General features: G+C 49.1%; 2 protein-coding genes across 7 annotated transcripts in view; one reads left to right on the top strand and one right to left on the bottom strand.

Annotated features, from left to right (window-relative positions):
- Positions 1–878: 878 nt before the first annotated feature.
- On the top strand, positions 879–13,870 carry NUP85 (nucleoporin 85). 2 transcript variants are annotated; one of them, XM_051634735.1, is made up of 19 exons: positions 879–982; positions 1,069–1,162; positions 1,234–1,396; positions 2,190–2,260; positions 2,770–2,813; positions 3,586–3,655; positions 4,599–4,720; positions 5,047–5,181; positions 5,726–5,848; positions 6,211–6,342; positions 6,740–6,846; positions 7,129–7,212; positions 7,829–7,894; positions 8,675–8,826; positions 8,921–9,038; positions 10,411–10,511; positions 12,196–12,347; positions 13,041–13,127; positions 13,682–13,870. In XM_051634735.1, exons 1-19 carry the CDS (start codon positions 950–952, stop codon positions 13,781–13,783), a joined length of 1,956 nt encoding a protein of 651 aa, XP_051490695.1. In that variant the 5' UTR covers positions 879–949; the 3' UTR covers positions 13,784–13,870. The 2 variants fall into 2 exon arrangements, with proteins under 2 accessions (XP_051490695.1, XP_051490696.1); XM_051634736.1 differs by having other exon boundaries at positions 935–979.
- The window catches only part of GGA3 (golgi associated, gamma adaptin ear containing, ARF binding protein 3), a 22,189-nt gene continuing 11,237 nt past the window's right edge, over positions 12,195–23,146 (bottom strand). For all 5 annotated transcript variants that reach the window (XM_051634734.1, XM_051634729.1, XM_051634732.1 and 2 more), the window contains 9 exons: positions 22,079–22,160; positions 21,480–21,596; positions 20,255–20,518; positions 19,592–19,659; positions 18,874–19,196; positions 18,099–18,364; positions 17,749–17,918; positions 16,960–17,070; positions 12,195–16,554 (listed from right to left, as the gene is read on the bottom strand). In XM_051634734.1, coding sequence (XP_051490694.1) covers positions 16,444–16,554; positions 16,960–17,070; positions 17,749–17,918; positions 18,099–18,364; positions 18,874–19,196; positions 19,592–19,659; positions 20,255–20,518; positions 21,480–21,596; positions 22,079–22,160 — 1,512 coding nt within the window. In that variant the 3' untranslated portion in view covers positions 12,195–16,443. The remainder of the gene's footprint in view (positions 16,555–16,959; positions 17,071–17,748; positions 17,919–18,098; positions 18,365–18,873; positions 19,197–19,591; positions 19,660–20,254; positions 20,519–21,479; positions 21,597–22,078; positions 22,161–23,146) is intronic.

Genomic DNA, 23,146 nt, shown 5'->3' with positions numbered 1-23,146 from the left:
AGCATTTATCATACAAGGGCATGGAATGATTTAAGCTATCCTGAAAAACTAATTCAGAAAGCACCAGGCTGGGAGGGATACTGAAGTTCCAGTCCATCATGTGAGCTCCCAGAGCTGGCAGGGAGCTGAGGCAGCCTCCAGCCATCTCAGACTGATCTCAAAGCCAGCAGGCAAACTCTGCCCAGTCTCTAGGGGGTCTTCGCTCCCACCCTGGCCCCTGCCAGGCCGAGAAGGGAAAAGATCTTGAGACCAGAGGACGTGCTCGAGGCAGCCGTGCACAGCAGAGCTCCTGACACCGGCCAGCACCGCACCCTGCCCTGCCGGGCCCCGCCTGATGCCCTTCTGCAATGCCGGAGCCCTCCTGCAGCCCGCAGCCAACTCCCACTCCCAGCTTTACCAAAGAGCCTGCCCGTGAGCTCCGGCAGCTCCCGTGCAGCGGGTATCACCTTCCGCAGCCCGGAGCCTCATCTGTCCGCGAGGGCCTGGAGCGCGTCCAGAAACGAGAGAAACTGGCGACAACGATGACAAGACAACCACGACAAGACAACCACGACAAGACAACCACAGCGGCGAGTGACCGACCAGGCCAGCGCCGCGTCCCCGCAGCGCCTGAGCCCCGGGGACGAGCGAGCAGGTGACGACGGGCCGGGCCCCGTCCCGCCGCTCCTCCCGCCCGGCCCCAGGGGCAGCCGCCGCCCGGCAGGGCTCCCCCGGCCCGGCCCCTCACCCGCCGCCCGCGCCGGGGCCGCGCCCGAGGGCCCGGGGGGCTGGAGCGGGCCCGGCCCGCCCCGGCGGGGCCTTCGGGGCCGGCGGCGCTTCCGGGGGGGAGCGCCCCGAGCCCGCCGGGCTCCCCCCGCGCTGCCGGTGCCTCGGCCCGGGCGGGAAGGGCGGCTCAGGCAGCGGCGCGGGCAGCTCAAGGGGCCTTGCGGGCGGGAGAGGCGCGGCCGCCATGGAGGAGCTGGACGCGGAGCCGCCGCTGGTGGTGAGGGGGGGGGGGAGGCCGGGGGTGCGGGGCCGGGCCGGGGGCTGCGGGCACCTCTGACCGGCTCCCGTCCCCCCCCCCCCCAGGTGGTCCCGGGCGCAGACCCCTCCCGCAGGCAGCTGTGCTTCGCGTGGGGCCCCGCCGAGGTGCTGGTGTGCGAGACCCTGTTCGGCCGCAGAGGTGGGTGTTCGGGGCGGGGCAGGGCGGGCCGGGGGGGTCTCCGGCCGCGGGGCTGACCGGGTGTGTTGCAGGCAGCGGGGATGGAGGGCCCGGCTCTTCCCGCCTCTTCGTGGTCCGCAGGGATCAGGACATCTACATCCAGGCCTTGCGGAAACTCTTCAACGAGTCGCACGGGATCTTCCTCGGGCTCCAGCGGAGCGAGGAGGAGCTGGCGGAGAAGTCGAGGAAGGCGCAGTGAGTGGATGGGGCGGGGGGAAACCTGGAATCCTGGGGTCACTGCTGGGTCCCTCGGGACTAGAAGGACATTGAAGGGGCTGGAGCGTGTCCAGAGAAGGGCAGTGGGGTTGGGGAAGGGTCTGGAGCACAAGTCTGACAAGGAGGAGCTGGGGATGTTCAGCCTGGAGAAGAGGAGGCTGCAGTGACAGTGTTGGTCTCTTCTCCCAAGGAACAAGAGATAGATGAAGAGGTAATGGCCTCAAGTAGCACCAAGGGAGGTTTAGATGGGATGTTAGGAACAATTTCTTCACTAAAAGGGTTGTCAGGCCTGGAGCAGGCTGCCTGGGGAAGTGGTTGAGTCTCCATCTCTGGAGGGCTTTAGAAGACGTGTTGACATGGGGCTTGGGGACACGGTCTGGTGGGGGCCCGGGCAGTGCTGGGTTAGCAGTTGGACTCAGTGATCTTAAAGGTCCTTTCCAACCAAACCAGCTCTGTGATTCTATGAAACACCTGCCATCCTTCTCCAGCCAGGCAAGTGCCATTGACCTTTACAAGCCCAGGCTGCTTAGAGCTGCTGAAATCAATAGCAGTGCAGGAAAAAAAAGACAAGACTGTTTGGGGGTAATTTTACCAAACCAGGCCTTGATCCTTCCAGTAACAGCGCAGAGCTCACTGACACCCCACTGGACTCACCCAGGTACTGGGCCCATCTATCCCTGCAGAGAAACCTGGGAGGCTTTAGTGGGCAAGAGGCAGGAGATTATAAACCTCAGACACTTCTCTCCAACCAAAGCCTTTCTGTGTTTGGCAGATTGGTTCAAGTGAGTAAAAACTACCGGTCGGTGATCCGAGCCTGCATGGAGGACATGCACCAGGCAGCCAGTAAGTTGCTTCTCTCCCTGCAGTCACAGGAAGTGCTATTTGTGGCTGTAAAAGCAGCATTTCAGTTGCAAGCTAGTGCAGCTACTGTCAAATAGCATGCATAGGTTTCAGTAATTACCAAGACCTCCATTTCCATCAAGGAGATTTCCAAGATGGTTTGTAAATCTGGTCAGAGATATATTTTTTTTCCCCCACCGTGTCTTCACTGATTTCCTGGGGACTTGGCAGCCTTTTCCTGTTTTGGGTTGCAGCTTTATGGGAAGCTGAGTTCAAATTAACAAAAAAGTCAGAGATTTCACACTTCCCTTCCATCCTTGCCCTGTAGCCAGACCCAGATTTGCACAGGATTTATTAAAAAAAAGTTCTAAAGCTTATATAAAGTTAGCTTTGCCATGTCTGTACTTGTTTAGGCCTGTGCTTGATGAGTGACCAGGTATTGTCTTGATTTTTTGAGCCCAGAAAGGGCTGTGAAAGGTAATTATGTTGCTTTTTGCTTCTTCTTCCCTCAGTTTCAACCCGGGATGCTGCCCTGCAGAGCCAGTACAGCACTCAGGTAACCTGCAGCCCTCTCAGGTGGTCACAACTGGCTGGTAAATTCCTCAAGGCCAACCCTGTGGCAGGTGGCAGTTTAGATTTAACTCTGCCTTAGTCTTTTGGATGCAGTTTGTGACCAAGAATAAAGGGGGAATAAACAGTTGGCTCCTGCATTCCTGAAGCAATAAAAAGATGCCTGACATCTGGATCCACTGCCATTTCTTAAAACATATGGGCAGTGTTACAGGTGTGATGTTTTCTTGTCATCTTTAAGCCAGCTGTGGGCCAGTACTCATCTGTCTGGAACATCACCTCCCAGACACTCAAGTTCCAGTCAAAGCCTTGCAGAAAGCTCTTGATGTTCACCACGAGCTGTCAGACACCAGAGGAGCCTCATGGGGAGGGCAGAGTGCTCACAGTAGTTTTGTCCTGTCACCTGCAGTGATGGTGCTTCACTTGCCTTTTTTTGCCTTTGCTGTTTTTAATTGTCAAACCTTAGGAGTGCAAAAAGGCTGAAAAGAACACTTTCTATACTCTCCAGTGTTGCCCACTGCTGACAGATTATCATGGCTCTTCAACACACAAACTGTGTCAGTGTTTCAGTGTGTGTAGAGAGGTTGTGGCCTGTTTCTGTCTTCTAATTTGTATCCCTGAAATGTCAGTGTGACATTTGTCTGTGAGAACTGAGCTTAACTGATTGCTATTGACAGCAGATGCCTTTGTATGATTAAAAAAAACAACCTTAACTGGAATAATTACTAAATCTCCTGCTTGGCTCTGCTTTTTTCCAGGTTTCTATTCTCTCTGCAATGGAGCTGATCTGGAACCTGTGTGAGATTCTGTTTGTTGAAGCAGCTGCAGGTGAGGAGTGAACTACCCTGATGTTAAGGCTTGAAGGGCTTTTTGGCTGCATATTAATTTGTTTCAAAATGCCTATAGCAGCCATGGTGTTATGTTTTAATATGTTTTAGAGAAATGACAAGTGTCAATAAGCCTTTTAATACCTCTGCTGCCTCAGTAAATTGCTTTCTTTATATGGAATTATGCCAAGCTATTGGATTTGCCTTCTACTTTACCCCTTTATAGTTCACTACAATTTAAAGTGTCTTTTTGAGAGCAAGATAGTGAAGAAGAGTGATACCAAAAGTTGTTGCCAATTTATTTGATTTCTAAGCATAAACACATCTTTAAGCATCAAATATGTGAGTGCCAGCAAATATTTGCCCATTGTCTGATGCAACTTCTCTTACTTTAAGGTGCCATTTTTCTGAAGTCAGTGTTCTTGCAGTGGCATTTTTCAAGTAGGAATCAGTTTTTTAAGGAAATTGGATGCTGCACCCCACTTCACTGCTCACAGAGTCCTAGAATTCAGGAGAGAGATTCATCAGTTGTAGATTGCTGAACCTGAAGAAAAGTTAATCACCCAAATTTCTTCCTCTTATTCAGTTAATGATAATTAATTGATGCTAAATTAAGCAAGCATTTTGTGTGTCGTTTGGCAGTGCAGGGTTTGGGATCTGAATCACTCACCTCTTATTCCTTCAAGTAACTGGTTAGGGTTTTCTGCTGGACTCTATTGCTGTTCTGTCTACAATTTTCCACATGGAAATCTGCCAGCAGCTGGGTGTTCCCACAGCCTGGCTGCTTAAGGAACTGTGTTGCTTTGTGGTTGGAATGTGGCAGGCAGAAATCCCACCAGTACCCCTCAGCCGACCTCTGCCAGACCAAGGGTAGAAGCATGTGAAATAGCAGTTTGGGAACAAGCACTTGGGAAGTAACAGAAGGAATTCTTCTCTGCATGCAGCTGGGCCCCTTCTGCTTCGCCTGCTGGACTGGGTTAGGCTCCATGTCTGTGATGTGGACAACATGGTCCGTGAGGTTCTGAGCAGTGAAAATCCACTCAAACACGAGCTCTTCTGGAACGTGGTGAGTACAGTCACCTGTAACTAGGGAATTAATGCCTGTGTGATTTTCCTTCCTCTTCCCTACTCGATGCTAGAACACATCTCAGAAACTGATCCCTAGGACCCTGCTGCTGTCTGTGTTTTAAGATCAAGCCATTCTGGAGATCATCCTGCCTCTCATTTCCATCCCGATCCTTTTGCGATCCAATAGAGGGCAAGACTGATGCTGTGTATTTGAATGATCAGAGCCTACAGTTTAAGCATTTTAACTCCAGTTGCCTGAATGATGTTAGGGAGCCCCTCTCTGGGTATTTCTGCAGAGTGTGGTGCTCACGGGGGGTTTTGCAGGTGGACACCTTTGTGCTGCAAGGCCGAATGGATGAAGCCCGGCACCTGCTCTCCAAGGAAGCCAGTGCCAATCCCACATCAGCAAACATGTACAGAATCTTGGATGACTTGATGAAGAAGATGCCTGTGCCCAGTGTATGTACCATGTTGAATTTTTCCATGCAGTTCCACTGGAAAAAGAGAGCCACCTCCAGTGTGGCTCCTGTAAGGTTGCAATTTGTTCATCATTAAAACATCTCAGTCTTAATCCTTTACAGTAATAACATTTCTGTTATGAAGTTGCCCAGAAGACCTAAGCATTCAGATAAAAGCCTGACAGGTGACAAACCAACATAGAAAGACCACTTCTGGAGCAGGGCACATTATCCAGTTGTCTGAAACAGTTCCTGTTGAGAACTGTTCTCCTGTACAGAGTATTTTCACACGACTTTGCCAGTAGTTTCCCTGTGTTGCAGTGATTTGTTTGTGGAGGAGAAACTGCAGTTGCATCATAGTCATGTCATAGACTCTCCTTTGCCTTAGGTGGGTAAAGACACTTCAAAAGCAACTGTAGAACAAGGGAAAAAATGGATGGCAGCTTTGTGTTTAGCTTTTTATCATTAATAACTGAGTTCAGCCCAAGCAGCTGTTGCAATCTGTGTTGGTGTTTCCTTTATTTTCTGTCTTGTCCCCTGTTCAGCTTGGCAACACCCAGACACTGACTGAGATGGAGCTGAAGTGGCAGCACTGGCACGAGGAATGTCAACGTTATCTACAGGATGGAACTTTTGCTTCCAATCCCCACCTGGAATCCATCTGCAAGGTTTGTTTTTGCTGGGAAGGAAGGAAACTCTGGACAAATCATGGAGCCATCCTTGTGTATTTCAGGAGGCCTGCGTAGCCATGAGGAACTTCAGTATGCTGGGTGATTTGTTCATTAAATCAGGAGTTTTCAGCTGGTCTTCTTGCTGTGTTCTTTGTTTTGCAGCACTCTCTGCAAAGCTGGGCAGATGGTTTTCTCTTCGTGTCCAAGGCCATAAGGCTGATTAGGACACTGGGCTCTGAGCAGGATCTTTGTCCTTTGTTACTTGATTCAGTCCTGGGAGCAGTGCCTCCCAGGAGTCACCACGCAGCTCTGTACATTGCTGAATGGGCAGAATCACTCCTCTCTTGTTCTCCCATTAGATCCTGCTGGGAGATGAGGATGCCATACTGGAGAAGAAGGAACTGATGACTACATGGTACCACTTTCTGGTTACCAGGCTCCTGTACTCCCATCCCACTGTGAAGCCCATGGAGCTGCGCTTTTATGCCCAGGCATGAAACAATTCTTCTTCCTATTTTCCACCTCTCCATGGACACAGGGGTTATTGTACTTAAAGGAAAACTTTGGGAGGGTTGACATGGTGCAACAACTGTGTACCTGTAAGGTACTTCCTAGAATTTGTAAGTGGAGAGGGATACTGATGGAGTGGACAAATGAGACCCAGTCTCTCCAGTGCCTGATGTTACCAGTCTTGTTCCTGCAAATTGTTTTCTCAGTTTCCTTATGCTAAAATAAGGGAAAAAAGCTTTTGTTAATGAGTTCAGCCTCCTCTGTGGCATATTCTTTCCCATAAAATAACCTACATGGGCTGCTACATCCAAACAAATGTCTTCCTTTGACCATCTCACAACTTGTGCATTTATCATGCCTTGTAATCTCATTCCACAGTCTAGTATGGACCTGTTCCTGGGTGGAGAAAGCAGTCCTGAGCCTCTAGACACCATTTTAATGGCAGCCTTTGAATTTGAGATGCATCAAGTGATCAAGGAATGCAGGTTGAGTTTTAAGGTTTTTACTTCTTTGGGCATTCTCTGCAGTAGTATTTGGGGTACAGACCATGGGGACCACCCACCTGATCATCCTTCCAAAGAACTAAGTAAATACATGTGAAGTTGGCAGCAATTAAAAGTATTCCATGAGGTCTGGGACATTGCAGCCAGACATTACACTGCAGTACAGATCTGTGTTGGTAAGAAATGCCTGTGGAAAACCTGACACATTTCCTGGCAAAAAAAAAAGGCTTAGTTTTCCCTTTCTTTTGCTTGCTTCCAATGCAGCATTGCCCTGAGCAACTGGTGGTTTGTGGCTCATCTGACTGATTTACTGGATCACTGCAAACTCCTGCAATCTCACAATCTCTAGTAAGTATTTATTTGCATTGATTTGCTCAGACACCAAGAAGAAAGGATGGCTGAAGCAGCATGTGGGTTTGGGGTGAAAAGGAGCATCCTGGGCATTTAGAGGAGGTGAACAACAAAGGTGCTGCATGTGCCTGGGAAGGCAGGGGCAGCCCTGGTGCTCTGAGGAGCAGAAGCAGTTGCTAACCTGATGCACTTGACATGCTGCTCAGCACTGCCTCAGTGCAGGGTTACTTAAAAATACAGTTTTATCTAAAACATCATCAAGAGCCCAAATATTTGTGATTATTTGGAATGGTGAAAAATCTCATCTAAAATGAGTTTCCAGTCTTACGCCTGGAATAAATTGAAGTCTGAGCAATTGGTGTTTGCTGTTTGAATTTCCTTGGAGTTTGTTTCTTACAGCACCTCCTCTAAATTACATTTGCCAAGTGCTGTGAGTATTTGGCAGGTCTCCTCAAGGAGAAAGCTGACCAGGCCTGAGGTACAAAGCTTGGGAAGAGCCTGTGAGAAGCACATGCTGCATCAGTGGGAAGCACTTGTGAAATAAATCAGCAGGTTTTTCCAAGGAAGTGCAAACAATAATGCCTGTTTCTTTTCTTCTCTCCCTCTCCCCTAGTTTTGGTTCCAACATGCGTGAGTTCCTTCTGCTAGAGTATGCCTCAGGACTCTTCTCCCATCACAGGTAGCAACTTTGTTTCTTATTCAGAGGACAGACTTAACATCAGGGCAGCCACAGCAAATAACTACGTTAATAAAGCAAAAAGACAAACACAGAAGCCACTGTTAGGATTTCAGCAAATCTGTCCCTAAGGATCACACAACACCACCATGTCCCCTTTCCTGCATTAAAGGTCTATTAGAACTCATCAACTGTAGTGACCAGGACAGAATTGCTCCTGCCACTGGGGCTTTTTTGGTAAGAGCAACTAACACCAAAGCCCTGGTGAGATGCAGATATTCCAAAGCTGTACAATAGGCAGCTGGTATTTGGGAGAAAGTTAAAAGCCATTTTAGGTGTGAATACTGAGTTAATCAGACCTAACTATAATTAATCATGGAATCATCAGAGTTGAAAGGGACCTCTAGAAATCATCTAGTCCAACTCCTTTGCTAAAGCAAGATCCCCTGGAGCATATTACCCAGGGTTGCATCCAGGGGCATCTTGAATATCTCCAGAGAAGGAGACTCCACAAAGTCCTGGGCAGCCTGTCCCAGGGCTCTCTCACACTCACTGTAAAGAAGTTTTTCCTCATGTTTAACTGGAACTTCCCATGTTCCAGCTTGTGCCTGTTGCCCCTTGTCCTGTCCCTGGGAACTACTGAGCAGAGTCTGGTTCCATCCTCTTTGCACCCACCCTTTAGATACTTACAGGCAGTGATAAGGTCTCAGATTCAGACTCAGATTCTCCCTGGGGCTTTCCTCTTGTCCCACGATGGGGATGCTGATGGTGTTTCCCCCTCAGCCTGTGGCAGCTGGGGGTGGATTACTTTGACCACTGCCCAGAGTATGGCAGGGTCTACCTGGAGCTGCACATCGAGCGCATCCCCCTGAGCACAGAGCAGAAGGCCCTCAAGGTGCTGAGGATCTGTGAGCAGAGACAGATGCATGAACAAGGTGGGTGGTTCTTAAGTCTCACGGTTTTGTAGTGATGCAAGGGGAAGTGCTGGACCTGATTCTTGCCCTCTTCTCCTGTGTTTCCTCTCCCAAGTCCGGAGCATCTGTAAAATCATGGCCATGAAAGCTCTGCGGAACAATCGCTTGGGCTCTGCCCTGTCCTGGAGCATCAGAGCCAAGGATGCAGCTTTTGCTACACTGATATCTGACAGGTGAGTCTGGAGCTCCCAGACAACTGCTGCTGGGCTGGGCTGGCAGGACTGGGGAGGAAGCAGCCCCCTGCCGTGGACCAGGGAAGGCCCTGCTGCAGGCAGGTTGGGATTGCCTTTCCCTCAGACCAGGAACCTGCTTCTGGACTGGAAAATGACACCTCTGGGTACTCTCATCTGCAGTTAATTTTCTACACTGTTTTACTTCATAAAATCTGGAGGTGGAACAGATTTGCTTTTGCTAGCAGTCCAACCCTCTTAGACCTTGCTGTGGTAAAACATTTCTCTTGGCAAGGTCTCTGGTTCACGTCCTGTTCTGGTGCCTGCTCTGACACAGCTGTTTGATGGGCTGCACCGTGGACCAGGGAACTGATGTGGGTGAAGGATAATCCCCTTGCTCTGCTTTACTCAGCAGATTATTTTTAACCAGTCTAGTTCACTGTGCAGCCTCCAAGCCAGTCAGTGGGAGCCACTTAAGCCACCATTCCTGCAAAAAAAATCACAAGCCACAATGATAACATGTAACAGAACAATGTTTTATCATGTCCCTGGTTTGCATAAAGTTGTCACACTATCTGACCTTGCAGGGGTGGGAAGGCTGTTATAAAATTGAAGAGGATGCCAACACTTAGCTTAGGCTTAGACAAAATATGTATCAGCTCTCTTTATGCTTTTTAATCTCTATCATTTCATGTAATGTATATATTATTTATTATTATTTATTTATTGCTAATTGGAAACAGGCAGGTTCCTATGTTTTTGCATAGTTAAATATTGAAATGACACCCTGGGCAGCTGGCCAGGCAATACTCCTTCAGCTCTGGGAAAAGGGAGTAGTAAGAGATTGCTGAGGTTTCTTTTTTCATTTGCTCTTTGAGGGGGCAGGAATCATTGTATTTCTTTCAACAGAAGGTGCAAGAAAACCATCACAGGAAGCAGCTTTGAAAAAAAGCAGCATAATAAAGGCTGTGACAAAACAGATAAAAAGCTTTTAGAATTGTTTTGGTTCCTGCTGCTTATCAACCTTTTTTTTTCTTTTACACAGCAGAAAAATGGAGCTTTTGTTATGATCTGGGGGGTGTTATTTATGCATCCACCAGCCTCAGCTTCCTGTGCTCCTTCCTTCACTTACTCCTTTCAAAGAATAGATCTTGACTACCACAAAATCCAGATTAATAAATAATGTCTGTTAAATGCACTTAACACCAGCTCACTGGCCACACCCAGGACACGTTTTGGTGTCTCTTGAAACCCTCACAGGAGGCTGATTAAGGTGGAACTCAGTAAAGTTTCTAAGAAGGGATTAGGAGATACCAAATCCATGTGGATTGTGTTCTCCCCCTTAGGCTTTCATCCTGTGTTGCTTCCTCCCCAGGTTCCTGAAGGACTATTGTGAGAGGGGCTGCTTCTCTGACTTGGACCTCATTGATAATTTGGGACCATCCATGCTGCTCAGTGACAGGCTGACCTTTCTTGGTAAGAAGTGCCTATAGTTTGCATTAGGATCTGTTCTACAGAACACGGTTAAATCCATGGAATTATTTGGATTTGTCTCTTCCTCCATCTGGCTACATCCTAGTTTAGTGGTGAGGGGAAAGCAAATGACTGAGGGTGATGTGGGATGCATTTCTGTTGCACTCAGAGCAGGCACCTGTTCTGCACTGCTTTGAGCAGGAGCCTCTTGAATTCTGACATTTCTGTGCTTCCCCTTCCTTAGTCTTTTTCCAGGCTGCATCCCTACCTAGAGAGACACTGAAATATTAGCAAACACAACCTGGAAGACCTCAGGGGGCTTCCTTAAGAGGACTAAGCCACTGGTTTAAGTTATTTTGACAATATGATTATTTTACTAACTTTATAATAAGTTTTTCAAAAGCTTTTCCTGGCTAAAGGTGCCTATTTCAAGCTCCCTCAAGCAGAAGAGCTCTCCCACCTTTTCCCTGTAGCAGTTTTGCCCAACAGCAGTGGAGGGGCCTCCAGCTTGTTTCCTTTACACATCACAGCTTCCTTCTGGCTGGGTCACACAGGCTGTGGTTAATGCCCATCTGGCTGCAGCTGCTCTGGGGCCTCTGATTAATGGACCAGGACAGGAAATGAAGCCAAAATGCACCATCCTCTGGAGCCATGGCAGTTAGGAAGCCTCATCACTGCAGCCAAAACCTAACAGGAATCTGGAATAGCTGTTGGCAACCAGACTGGCTCCTTTCTGGCTGACACCAGCAGTATGAGGGTGATCCTGAATTTTCATCTGTTCCTATTTGGCCCAAGCTTGCAAAACTGCATCTTCTCTTTCTTTCACATTACCCTCATTTAAGCCTAGACGCTCACTGTGACTTATCTCATTGATCATCCCTCATATCCCTATGTCTAGTGTCACCCAGTGCATCAGCCCCAAAAGACTGGGAGTTTAATTGTGTATCTGTTCATAGGGAAATGACCTCCTTTTCTGCTTTTTATAAAAAATTCTGAAAGACCTGAAAATATTTTGTGCTTTTCCCTTTGTAGATTTTGGAAAGATGAGCTGTACTTTTGCTGAACACCTTTCATGTCTCTGTCTTGAGCTCAAACTTTAGTCAAAGGTGAATTTGAATGGGCATCATTATTACATCTAGTATCTTGGCAGTTCAGTGGATACAAGCAAAGCTGCAGAATAAAACTCACTTTCACCCTCAGCCAGTTCTCTGATGATCTGACTAATTCTTAATGAAATCAGAACTTCCCACATTAACAAAAAACTGTTTCCATTTAAGCAGCTGGGAGGACAGTGAAGCCTTTCAGACCTCCTGATATTCTGTGATATCAAAAGAACATTCCCCCCCCAGCCTCTCTCCCTCCCATGCCTGGTCTCTGCAGATGCCACCAGCCTGTCTAAGCCACTTGTGCACCTGCAAACACTCAGCTCCAGTCAGTACCAGTTGGTGAACTGGCTGGTTCAAGCAGTAACCAAGAACAGAACAGGTTTCTAGCTGCCCTTTCAGCCTGTTTTAACCTTTCTTCATGGCCAACTTCCTATTCCCTCAGACTCGGCTGGGGGAGACACATCAGGTGGGGATAGTTCTACCACAGGCTTCACAGGAGCAAACAGACCTCCCAACACCCACAGCCTAGCCCTGAGCAGGTCTGACACTGACACCTTTCCCTCCACCACACCCCTATGCAGGCAAGTACCGGGAATTCCACCAGCTGTACGGGGAGAAGAGGTTCCCTGAGGCTGCCAGGCTGCTCCTGATGCTGATGACAGCTCACATTGCTCCCTGCTCCTTCTGGATGACACTGCTGATGGATGCCCTTCCCCTGCTGGAGCAGAAAGAGGTGAGCAGGACAAGCTGGTCACACCTGACAAAGCTCCCCAGACTTTTTCTTCTCTTCCTAACATGGTGTTTCAGAGTGGAGACCCCCCTTTCTGCCCCTAGGCAAGGACTTGCACTTCCAGTGCAAAGGAACAGCTTGTGGCAGTTCCAGAACTGCACAGACATCCAAGTGTCCTACCAGTGGGAACACACAGGAGCCAGGACAGGATGATCAACTCATAATTTCGTTCCCTGCTTTTAGAAAACAGCAGGAGAAGTTTAGTGGTTAGGGTAGTTGGATTACATTTGGACTCAATGATCTTGAGGGTCGTTTCCAACCTTAATGATTCTTTAAGACAGACATGCTGACACTTGAAGTCCATACTTCATCCAGTTCCCTCTGGCTTGGAAGATTTTTCTTGGGTGCTTCTTTCTCCTAAGCCCAGCTTTTGCTTTATGATCCATCAGGAAAATGAGTTTATCAGTTTCAGGCCCGTGAGCCCCAGCTCTGACCTCAGAGCTGACTCTGCTTTGTGCAGGAGGTGGCACTAGAGACCTCCCAGCGGCACTTCCAGCCTGAATTACCCTCTGATCTTCTGATTTAATGGGGTAGAACGGACCTGTGGGAGTGTGTTCCTTTCCTCTCAGTTATCTTCCCAGACTGTGCAGTGTCCTTAAACTTGATGGTTTCCAGTAAATCCTCTCATTTCCACAGGTCATATTTTCAGCAGAGCAAACTTACGAGTTGATGCGATGCCTGGAAGACCTGACGGCAGGGAAGTCAGACAAGCAGAAATTCCAGGTAGCTCCTGTTTTGAGGACAACTGGATAATGAATTGGTGGGGCTCGGGGGGGGGGGGTAGGGGTCAGGCACAGCAAACTCTAAATTTACATTCCTACACGGGGGCAGAAAAGAGGGAGAGCCTGTGTTATGAGGCTGGTGCGTGGTGTCCTTTTTCAAGGCCAGCCACATGAGGCCTCATCAAGAGATACTTAAGTGTGGACAAAGCCCCTACAGGAGCAGTGCCACTCTTCTCTGTGCTGCTTTTCCAAGGTAAATACACAGGCAGTGAACAGCTGAGGTGCTGCCACCTTGACAGCTCAAGCTACGAAACATTCCAGGCACAGAATGGAGCCATTTGCTCTGCATGCAAACCTCTGCAGCTGCCATAAGAAGGCTTGGAAATGCTTCTGTGTTGAGCTAAAAAGTAGGAAATGTAGCTTTTACTCTTCTCAGGTACCTGTGATGGGTAAATATACCTGTACTCTTAGTGACCTGCATCCTGACTGTCCAAAACTCAAAGAACCTACCAGCTGATGGCTTCTCTAGCAGTCTGACCCAAACTCTGCTTTTAGGATGATGATGAAGAGACTATGAAAGTGGAGATGCTGAGACTTGCTCTTGCACGAAATCTTGCACGAGTCATTGTCAAAGAAGGCACGTTGGAAGGATCCTGAAGACAGCAACATATGATGTACTCATCCTCTGTGGCTCACTGTACATAAACCTGACTGCTTTTCTAAGAATAAATGCCTTGTTTTGCATATTGTGTGGGGATTTGTTCTTGTCTTCCATAAACATAACTTTAAAAAGATGTAAAGGTAACTTGGAAGGAGGAGCTGCAGCAGAAATTCAAGGTTGCTTGTTCCAACATGACCTGGCAACCCTCCCCTGGTGGAGAAAACCTCATTCCCAAGGGCAGCATTGCCATGGCTTTTTCAGTTGCTTTCCCTTTAACACCCAGCAGTGAAATGACACCCACCTTTTAACCCACGGGGGGTTAGAAAACAGCAACTTCTCTGTTTTTGCCTAGTTTGGATGGTCTTGAGATGAGGTGCTGAGTTTTAGGCTCTCCAGAACCAGTTGTGTGCTCCAGGAACAGTCAGTAAGGGCTCTCCACAGAGCAGAGTAGGGAAAACCATTTATTGAACATGCAGCAGAACAAATGTGTTTGAGATGAACAGTTATGGCTTTTGGGTCTGAAGCAGGAACCTCACCCTACAGACAAGGAACATTCATGGTTTTAATTTCCCAAGGTTTTCACAAGGCCCTTCCAGGCAGGCAGCCCAGGGCAGCATCCTGCTGGGCAGGGCACTGGGGGACACTGAGCACACAGCCATGCTGCAGAAAGCACTTGTGCTCTGCTGACCTCCTCCAAGTCACAGTGAATTCACGTGTAGGCATCTAGAGCAGTGACACCTGCTTCCTCAGGACATGCCACCATGGCCAAAGCACTGTCCCCATGCCCACGTGTCTAAGGTGCTGGCAAGAACATGTCTGAGGCAGAAAGAATTCTCTCCTTGTCCCCTAGCCCAGTCCAGCCATTTAACACTTGTTTTCTTTAAGGACCCCAACAATGTGCCCATCCCTCTCACTTGCCTCTTATGTCAGGGAGCTGACAAGGTTGGGGTCTCCATCAGCTTCCAACCAGCAGTTTACAGCAAGCTCCTTGGCCAAGTTTTGATTCCACCTTCAGGGGCTTCTACAATTGCCTGGTTCCTCTGACTGGGACCTCAGGCCTTGGAACCCACCAAGTGCTTCACCTCTGGTGAGTTTTACTTAGCAACACAGTAAAGAAACTTCAGCTACAAGTAACTCAAAGCTGCATTTGCAGTGATGGGTTTTATAGCTGTCACCAATTCCAGCAGCACCTTCTCTGGAGTTTTCTTCCTACAACAAGCAGGCGTCTCCTGATTATCTCAGCACTTGAGCTGACTGCTCACAGTTCAAGATGAGCTGTTGCTTGACAACACAGCTAGAAACACTGAGCTGGGTGTCCAAGGACCTGCCCTAGCTGTGCTTTTGTCAGTGGATGTTGAAAAAAAAACCTTGTTAATTCAAAAGAGTCTGTCTCAAAGCCAGCTGAGGCACCACTTGAGGTTGGAAAGCAAAAGGGAGAAGGAAGGGATTGCTGGAATCATGTTCTGGTGATTCAAACCCAGTTTCTGTGAGACTGTAGCTAGAGGGGTCATGCCCCCTCTTAGCACAAAACACTGATGTCCAGCACAACAGCTTTCCCCCTTGAGACAATTGCACTTGTCCACTTCCTACAGGGAGCAAATAAACCAGGGCATTACACCCAGCACATGCATCAGCACAGGCCAGTGGAGCTGCCTTGCCCTCCTTGTTTCTGTTTAGACACCCTATAGCTCTATTATTTACATCTTGTATTTCATTGTACTCCAGAAAACACTGTATTCAACTACAATAACAATACTGCCTGCATGAGGGGACAGCAGAGCCACCTCTCCTTATTCCTGGATTTAGTCAATGCACTTGATGGATGATTGTGAAGACATTTCTGCTCTCCAGGTCCCGTCGTCCACCAACACTGACTGCTCCTTTCCAGCCCCACTTGCCTCTTCACATTTCCTCTTTTCCCCACACTATGGAACGCAATGAAGGCAGAAAAAAACCCCAATGTGACCATTTCTGTACAAAACTCAGCTCCAGCTGCCCAAAACAGATACAAGAGGGAGGCAGTGAGTAGTATAAAATAAATACAGCTGAAATCCAGTGTCACACAGCACAGAGCGAGGAGCTGCTTCCAGTGGCTCTTGGGAATGAAGCAGTGGGGGGAAGGAAGGGAGCCAAGTGCCATCTCAGTGTAAAAAATGAGCATTCCCCCAGGGAGCCAGTGTTACTGCTCACCATGCTTAGTGGGTCCAGCCTGGCACTGAGGAGCAGGGCCCAGGGAGGGCACGTGTCTGAGGAAGCTCATGGTGGTACCACCACCCACCAGCCTGTAGGTATCTCCAGACAGCAGCACAGGAACAAAGCACCTAAATCCCCTTCTGCTGATAGGTCTACCCTCAATATACAGTAACTTCAAGTTTAATAGAGAGGGAGACAGAACCAGATTCACCCAGATAAAAGCCACCAGCACTGCTTGTAACCAGCTGCCACTCAGTTCATGCTTGGCACAGATGTCCCAGGGCCCCTTTGATGTGGGGCAAAACATTCTGGACTAAAGCTACAAGCAGAGTGGTCAGAACATGTAAACAAAGCTGAACATCACCAGTGGATAGCATGTGTGTCCCTCCCCAGGTCACATTCAATCCAGTCCTGTGGGATCCTTCCCTGGTCCTGTCACAGAGTCTCTGGCAGTGTCCTAAGGTCATAGATGCCCCCACTGCTCTACTGGGGGAAACTGATCCACTTCACCGACCTCTGTGCTGGGCTGGTCTCCCAGTGTGAAGGTCAGTCTGTACCTCAGCCTCACCTTCTCCTGCAGAGGAGACAAAACCAGAGAGCAACATCAGAACAGCTCCTGGACAAAACATGTCACTGTCACAGCTCTACAGGCAGCACAAAGGCAGGCACTTCTAGTGCAGAGAGGAGTCAGACCAGCTCCTGATACAGCTCTGAGCCTTTTGTGATTCTGGTCCTTTTGCTGGGAGAAACCTACAGGTCCTTCTCATACCCCCCCTGCTGACACAGTCTGTTGGGGAAGAGCCTCCCTCCCTCTAGCCCTGAACTGAAACACCAACGTTGTGCAGGAACCACCCCTGGAGGGCAAGTTAGGAACCAGCAGCTGTATCTGCTCAAGAGTTTGGTCCATCCCCCCATCTAGAAATCAGCTGCCACCACATCTGTCTGACAAGGACAGGATCAACTCCCCTGCCCCTCTCACCTTTGCAGGGTTTGCCAGGAGCATGACTTGGGTGATGGCAGCAGGTGGCTGGATGGGATTGAATGGAGACAGCTCAGTGCCAGAGGGTGGCTGTAACTTCACTTTCATGGACTGCAAAGGAAAAAGAAAGCAGAACCTCAGGGATTACCTCCTACCTTGGGGACAATGAAAGATGAATATACAGGCTGGGGAGGCAGCAGCACACCCCCAAGCTGAAGAGAATCAACCCACATGCAAGGATCAGGAAACAAGAGCCAGCCCAGCTCGTGCAATGTGATAGGAACAGGTCAGAGTCAGCCCAGAGTACAGGCACTGCTCAGGTGAACACCAACAGCACCTTCCTATCCAAGTGCTCTTCTGTCAGGTTTTAATGCCAACACCTTCAAAGTCAGTAGGCAGATCAAAACTGAGACTGGGCCAGTTTTCAAAACACAAGCTGGCCATCTGTAATTATCCAGGTGTAGCAAGACCAGAATGGAACATATTGTCAGAAATTTTGATTCTAAAACCCTCAAGGGTGGCTCTGTCCTTGTAACAGTCCTGCCATTGTGCAGTCTGAGCCACCTTCAAGAACTGACACAGCTGGAAAATAGAGCACCAACTTCCTGTAGTTCCTGAGTTATCCTACTCAGTGTTTGCTGCCTCTGACAACCCCTCTGATACTTTGGGAAGAGGCAGAGCACAGCCCACAGGAGGGTAGGACCAGGCTGTCCCACATCCCTGAGTTCACACCCAGGCCTTCTCAAAGGCAGTGTCACGTTGCCACAGGTCTGGGCCATGCATCCCTACCTTTGGCACAGCAGCCTGCAGCATGATGTTCCTCACGGGAAGGGGTGCTGTGTTCAGCATGGACACCACCACCACCAGCACGTCCGACCTTCCCGGCGGGCATTCCCGGGCAAAGTGCAGGAGGATCCGGAAGCCGTTCTTGTCATAGGCTGTCACTGGGAGGGCACTGCCTGCCACAGGGAGCAGGGGAGAGGAATGCAGGTTTCTGCTGCAGATGATCTGCAGCAGCATCAGGCAATCTGACTGCTCACCTGGGACCTCTCGTCCTTCCCCTCCACTTCACAACCCTTGCCAAGAAGCTTTGCTTTTAAAACACGTAGAGGGAAAGGTGAAAACCCTGAGATACTTACTGGGTTTAATGGATTCCAAGGGAACGTGGACATTGGCCAAAGAAATTTCAGGTGCTCTCATGGGACTGCCTTGCTGCTGGAATGATGCTGGCTGGAAGAGAGGACTTCCTGAGCCTGCAGTGCAGCTACTTGGGAAAGGAACTGGAGGGGCTCCAGGGGCAGTGACTGGCAGCCCTGCAGATCCTATTAATGGGGTAGAGGTGACAGTGGTTGGCAAAGTAACCCCAGGGAACACTGAGGGTGTCACCATGCCTTGGGTGGCAGTCCTGCAAGAGAGACAGAAAAAAACATGGGCAATGGAGCAGAAAGTGAAGCAGGCATCTCACCACAAACATGAGACAGCAGCAGATCACAAGGACAAAGAGGTGGCCTGGAGCCAGATCAGTTAGTGACTCGTTATGGTTTCATGTAAGCAGGAAAGATACAAGGGCAGTGGTGGTGGTGGTAAGGTTAGGGATCTCTTCTCTCACTCAAGAAGACAGCAGAGTCCACCCTGGCAAAGGGCTCTGTACCCTGGCGGCCTGTTCAGCTTCACACCACACATCTGTATCAGGCAACTGCACAGCTGCTCTGCGCTACCTGCCAGTGCTGCCTCTCCTTCCTGGAAGGGGGAGTCTCAATATTAGCTTGTAAAATGAAACCCCCTGGGAAGAAAAACCCCAATCACAGGTTTCTACACAAGTAGAGAAATAAAAGTCTGCCCCTGCACCTGACACTGCAGCAAGCTTGGCTTTCTAACTGCAGAGACAATGCAAAGCCCAGGACTTCTGGTTACCCTTTGGCTTCTTCAAGGAGTTGTCCCAATGCATCCATCTTATGTGACATATTGCTCCCCACGGATGAGCTGAAGTACCCAGGAGCAGCTGGAATAGTCTTAGGAGGCCCCACAGGGGCAGCTGGTCCAGCAGAGAAGACAAATGGTGCTGAGCTTGGTGCTGGGATGCTGGGAGCAGTCTGAGAGGCTGTGAAAGCAGAGGGCAGCGCTGCTGACGTTCCACATGTGGTCTGTGATGTGTGATGGAGAAGAGGGTTCCCTGCAGGGTTGCAAGCAACAGTCACCATCTTCGGGTTAAAGAAATCCAGGCCCAACTGGTCATTCTGAAAGAGAGGACAAGTAGATGCTCCAACTCTCTGCTAGTCCCTGTTGAGGGGACGACACCCTTACAGAGGGAGACAGATTTACTGCAAAAACAGGTGCTGGGTGGAAAGCAGCAAAGTCTGTGGCCTATGGGAGGACTACATCTGATCTGTAATTTAAGGAAGTTCTAACATCATGGGGGACAGATGGGAAACTAAGAAGGCCAGGTTCAGTGCTATCTACTCTGTTTAGACACACCTACCCCAGATCTTAGAGTTAAGCCAGAGTTCCCCTCAGGAACAGCTGCCCCTCTGCCTGTACGTGCAATCCCATTTCTCCACGGTGACAGAACGTGTCCTGAGAACCCCCACAATGACAATCCCTCCCTCCTCTCCCCTCAGACTCTCCTTTGTACCTCAAACATGCTCCACTGCTTGTTTTCTGAGGTCTCCTTCACTGCTGCAGGGGGTGGGTCATTCAGGCCTGAAAGGAAAACCAAGGTAACTGTAGGAGGCAATGAGTTAAGGTGTCCTCCCTTAGCAACTGTTTCAGTATCATCAACCCACTTTATTCAGCTCTGCCAGAGCCCAAGGACCTGATGAAAGAGTGAAATGGGCTGCAAGTTTACGATAAGGAAGAGAGACTGACAGCACCAGTAGCTGACAGCCACCCCTGCACACAGCTCTTCTAACCCCTCCTGATTTGCAGTGTCTTTCTGCTGGTCACACCTCAGCTACACAGTTCTGCAGGTTTCTCTCTGCAACCCCTCCAAGACACCTTGCTGTCAGGCAAAGTGAGGGTGAGAGGTGAAATCTGTACTAACTGCAGGTCCGAGCACCTAGAGATCAGCCTGCAAGTACACTCAACTGTTACTTCAGTTGCAGCCTGCACTGGGAAGATCAGAGTCTTCAATACTGACCCACTGCCCCAGCCTGATATTCCTGATGATGCAAGGGAGTGGCCCCTGGACTCCCTTAGAAACCAAGGGCATCTTTTGCTGGTTTCAGGCATGCCAGATGCAGCCAGCCCTGGCACTGAAGGATGAAAGCACCCTTTGCTGCGCCCCTCAGTGTCTTACCTAAGCACAGAAGCTCTTCATCCAGCAAGGAGAGGGAGTTGGCTGTGCTGCTCTGCTGGGAAGGGGCAGCTTCCCCCTGGCTGGAGGAACCGCTCCGAGACTGCGGGAACGTCTGGGGAGGAGGTGGGAGAATGGGGATCTCTGCTGGGGCTGCTGTGGGGGCTGGTGTCAGGACAGGGGGTGGCACTGGAGGTGGTGGGGTGTTGGTGACATCCAGTCCAGCAAGGTCAATGAGGGTGTTGAGATTACTTGTGGAATTACTCCCTGCAGCAAACAGGAGAAGAGCACTACTAGGAAGGAAGGCAAAAAGCTCAGAGCAAACCCAACGTGGAGAACAACTGATCAGAGAGATGGTTTCACTAACACAGATCCTCACTTCATCGTGGCTTGTGGCTCTTTGTAACAGAGAAAGCCCACATGCTTTCCACCTGACCATATGCTGTCCACAAGCTACAAAATCAATTTACGACAGGTAGGAAACGTCTACCTGAAAAGCAACATCTGCTCCAACCACCACTGCTTTTTCCTCAGTGCTTCCTGTGGCATAATTCACAGTATTTTCAAAATCTTTGGAGCTCAGATGATACTTTGGGAGATCCTACAAAATTACAATCAACAAACCAGAGAGCTGAGGAAAATATGTACAGTCTTGATCTATAATTCTCTTCTTACTTAGGACAGTCCTGTCCCAGTGAGATGCTGCCAGGCAGCATTATGCACTGCTGTGCTGCTTTCCAAGCAGAAACCTGTGATTCCCAAATGGTAATTTTGCCACACACATGTCCAGAGCTTTCAGTGGGGAAGCTGAAGGCTAAAGTGGGTAACTGGCCTAAATTCACAAATGGAACTGCTGGCAAAGCCAGGACCCCTGGCCTGGCTCCTACTCTCCTGCCATTGTCCTTTTGATAAAATTGTCCTCCTCTTGCATGTCACCATTAAAAAACAGGACAATTGTGGAGAGGAAAACATAAACAGAACTTCCAGCCATACAAAATGTTCAGATGCAGGTTTGCTACTGATGTTATCAAAGGTTTCAATAATATGGAGCAAGTAGCAGCAAAGCTGCTCACGTCCAGAGTTATCTGTCCACTGCTTAGGAGCCGTTCGGTGCCTCTCTGACCCACCAACTGTTGGTCACAAGAGCCACCAGACTTCACCACAATTAACAGGAAACCCCAAGACTTGCAGGATTCAAAATTAAACAGCTGGCTTCCCAGGAACTCACCTTCCACTGCAGACATCACAGGGAGATCCACTTCACCACTGATCACTTGCCCCTCTATTATTTTTTTATAGGAATTTATCACACGGGATAAATTGTCGCTGGCCTGCAGGATATCCCCTACATGCAAGAGAGACAAAAATGACCTCCAAGTCTTTAGTAACTTTGCTCCCACAAATGCTGAGATTACTCCCTCACCAACTAACTAATCAGCATGAGAAAGCCATAACTATTTGGCTATGAGCTGCATTACTCTGTCTTTGCTGTGCTTCTCCAGGCAACACCCTGACCTCTCTAGCTTTACAGCGCCAACGAAAAAATGAGTCCAAGGATTTGTTCCCCACAGTAACTCCCTTCCCCTCCAAAAGCAAGAGGTGTCCCCCACCATTGCCCCAGCCCCTCCAACCACCAACTCTAATGTCAAGTCCTTGCCTGAATTTAAATGATAAGCATAAAGAGGCAAGGATCTTGTCTTTTATCTGCTTGCTCAAAGTGCATTCACAGTGAAGAGGTGTCTTTCCAGCAGCCACTCTGTGCTGAACCCTTGCACAGTCCCAGGTCCCAAAAGCAATTAAAACAAGGAGAAGTGGAGCTCTGTTTACCCAGACTGCTGTCATTATCTTCTGTCTCACTGGCCAGCTTGAATAATGTCCTTCTTTTGGTTTCACACCTTTCACAGAGCTCCTAGGAAGACAGATTAGGACAAAAGGTTTCATCAGCCAGGAGCCACAGTCAGCAATACCCTCAGCACAGAGTGACCCCCCAGGCTGGAAAGCCCAGAACAGAGAACCCAGCCTCCCTGTTCTGAAGGTGCCAGTGTGGCTGGACAACCAAGGGTCCCCGTCCCTGCCCTGCCCATAGAGCTGAGGTATGACATTAGCCTGGGAGTCTAAGCACAATCTGCATTTTCATAGAATCATAGAATGGTTTGAGCTGGAAGGGACCTTAAAAATCATCTGGTCCCACTCCCCCTGCATAGGCAGGGACACCTCCCACTAGATCAGGTTGCTCCAAGCTCCATCCAACCTGCCCTTCAACACTTCCAGCAAGGAGGTGTTCAACACATCTCAGTCCTCCCTCACATCAGCTCTAGCCCAAAAGAGATGTTCCTTCCTTGTTTTACAGTAGTCTCTAAAGGCCCAAGGATGAGCAGCTTGTGCTGCCAAGATGATGCTTTGACTGCACTGTGACTACACAGAGCAAGGTGGCAAGCAGGAAATGTTTCACAGAGACAAGGAGGTTCCTTAAGCTTCTTGCCATTGTTTCAGGAGCTTGATGTTAAAAACAAGTAGTTTTAACTTTTTTAATTAGGTAACATGCAACTCTTCAAGGCCCTTCTCCTATCCTGGTGACTATTTTTACCTTCTTGATGTCCTCCCAACCCTGTACCACTAGCTAAAACTCTTCCTTTCAAGGGGAGGTCATCTTTTCTGTCCCACTGAGCCTTTAGTTTATCCACCCACTGTGCTGTAAGGGACAGCTATGATCTGCAATCACTGCTGATAAGAATTACAAACTGCAGCTTCTTGATTCTGCCACCCTGTATCTTTGGAGAACAGCTGGACCTCACTTGAAGCTTCTGCAAAACCAAGATATTACCCATGGAGTCCTTTGGTGAAAGGCACTAAAACATGATTATTTTCTTTCCTGCTGTTCCCAACATCTGCTCT

Source organism: Apus apus, chromosome 17, assembly GCF_020740795.1.
Source record: "Apus apus isolate bApuApu2 chromosome 17, bApuApu2.pri.cur, whole genome shotgun sequence".
Lineage (NCBI taxonomy): Eukaryota > Metazoa > Chordata > Aves > Apodiformes > Apodidae > Apus > Apus apus.
Note: the sequence above shows the minus strand (reverse complement) of the source record. Positions and strands in the feature narration are given on the sequence as shown.

Excerpts from the sequence above, each read along its gene's own strand:
- NUP85 (XM_051634735.1), top strand. The coding sequence starts at position 950 with ATGGAGGAGCTGGACGCGGAGCCGCCGCTGGTG. Across the intron at positions 2,814-3,585 it reads AGAGCCAGTACAGCACTCAG|GTTTCTATTCTCTCTGCAAT; the intron begins GTAACCTGCAGC and ends GCTTTTTTCCAG. Across the intron at positions 7,895-8,674 it reads GGACTCTTCTCCCATCACAG|CCTGTGGCAGCTGGGGGTGG; the intron begins GTAGCAACTTTG and ends TTTCCCCCTCAG.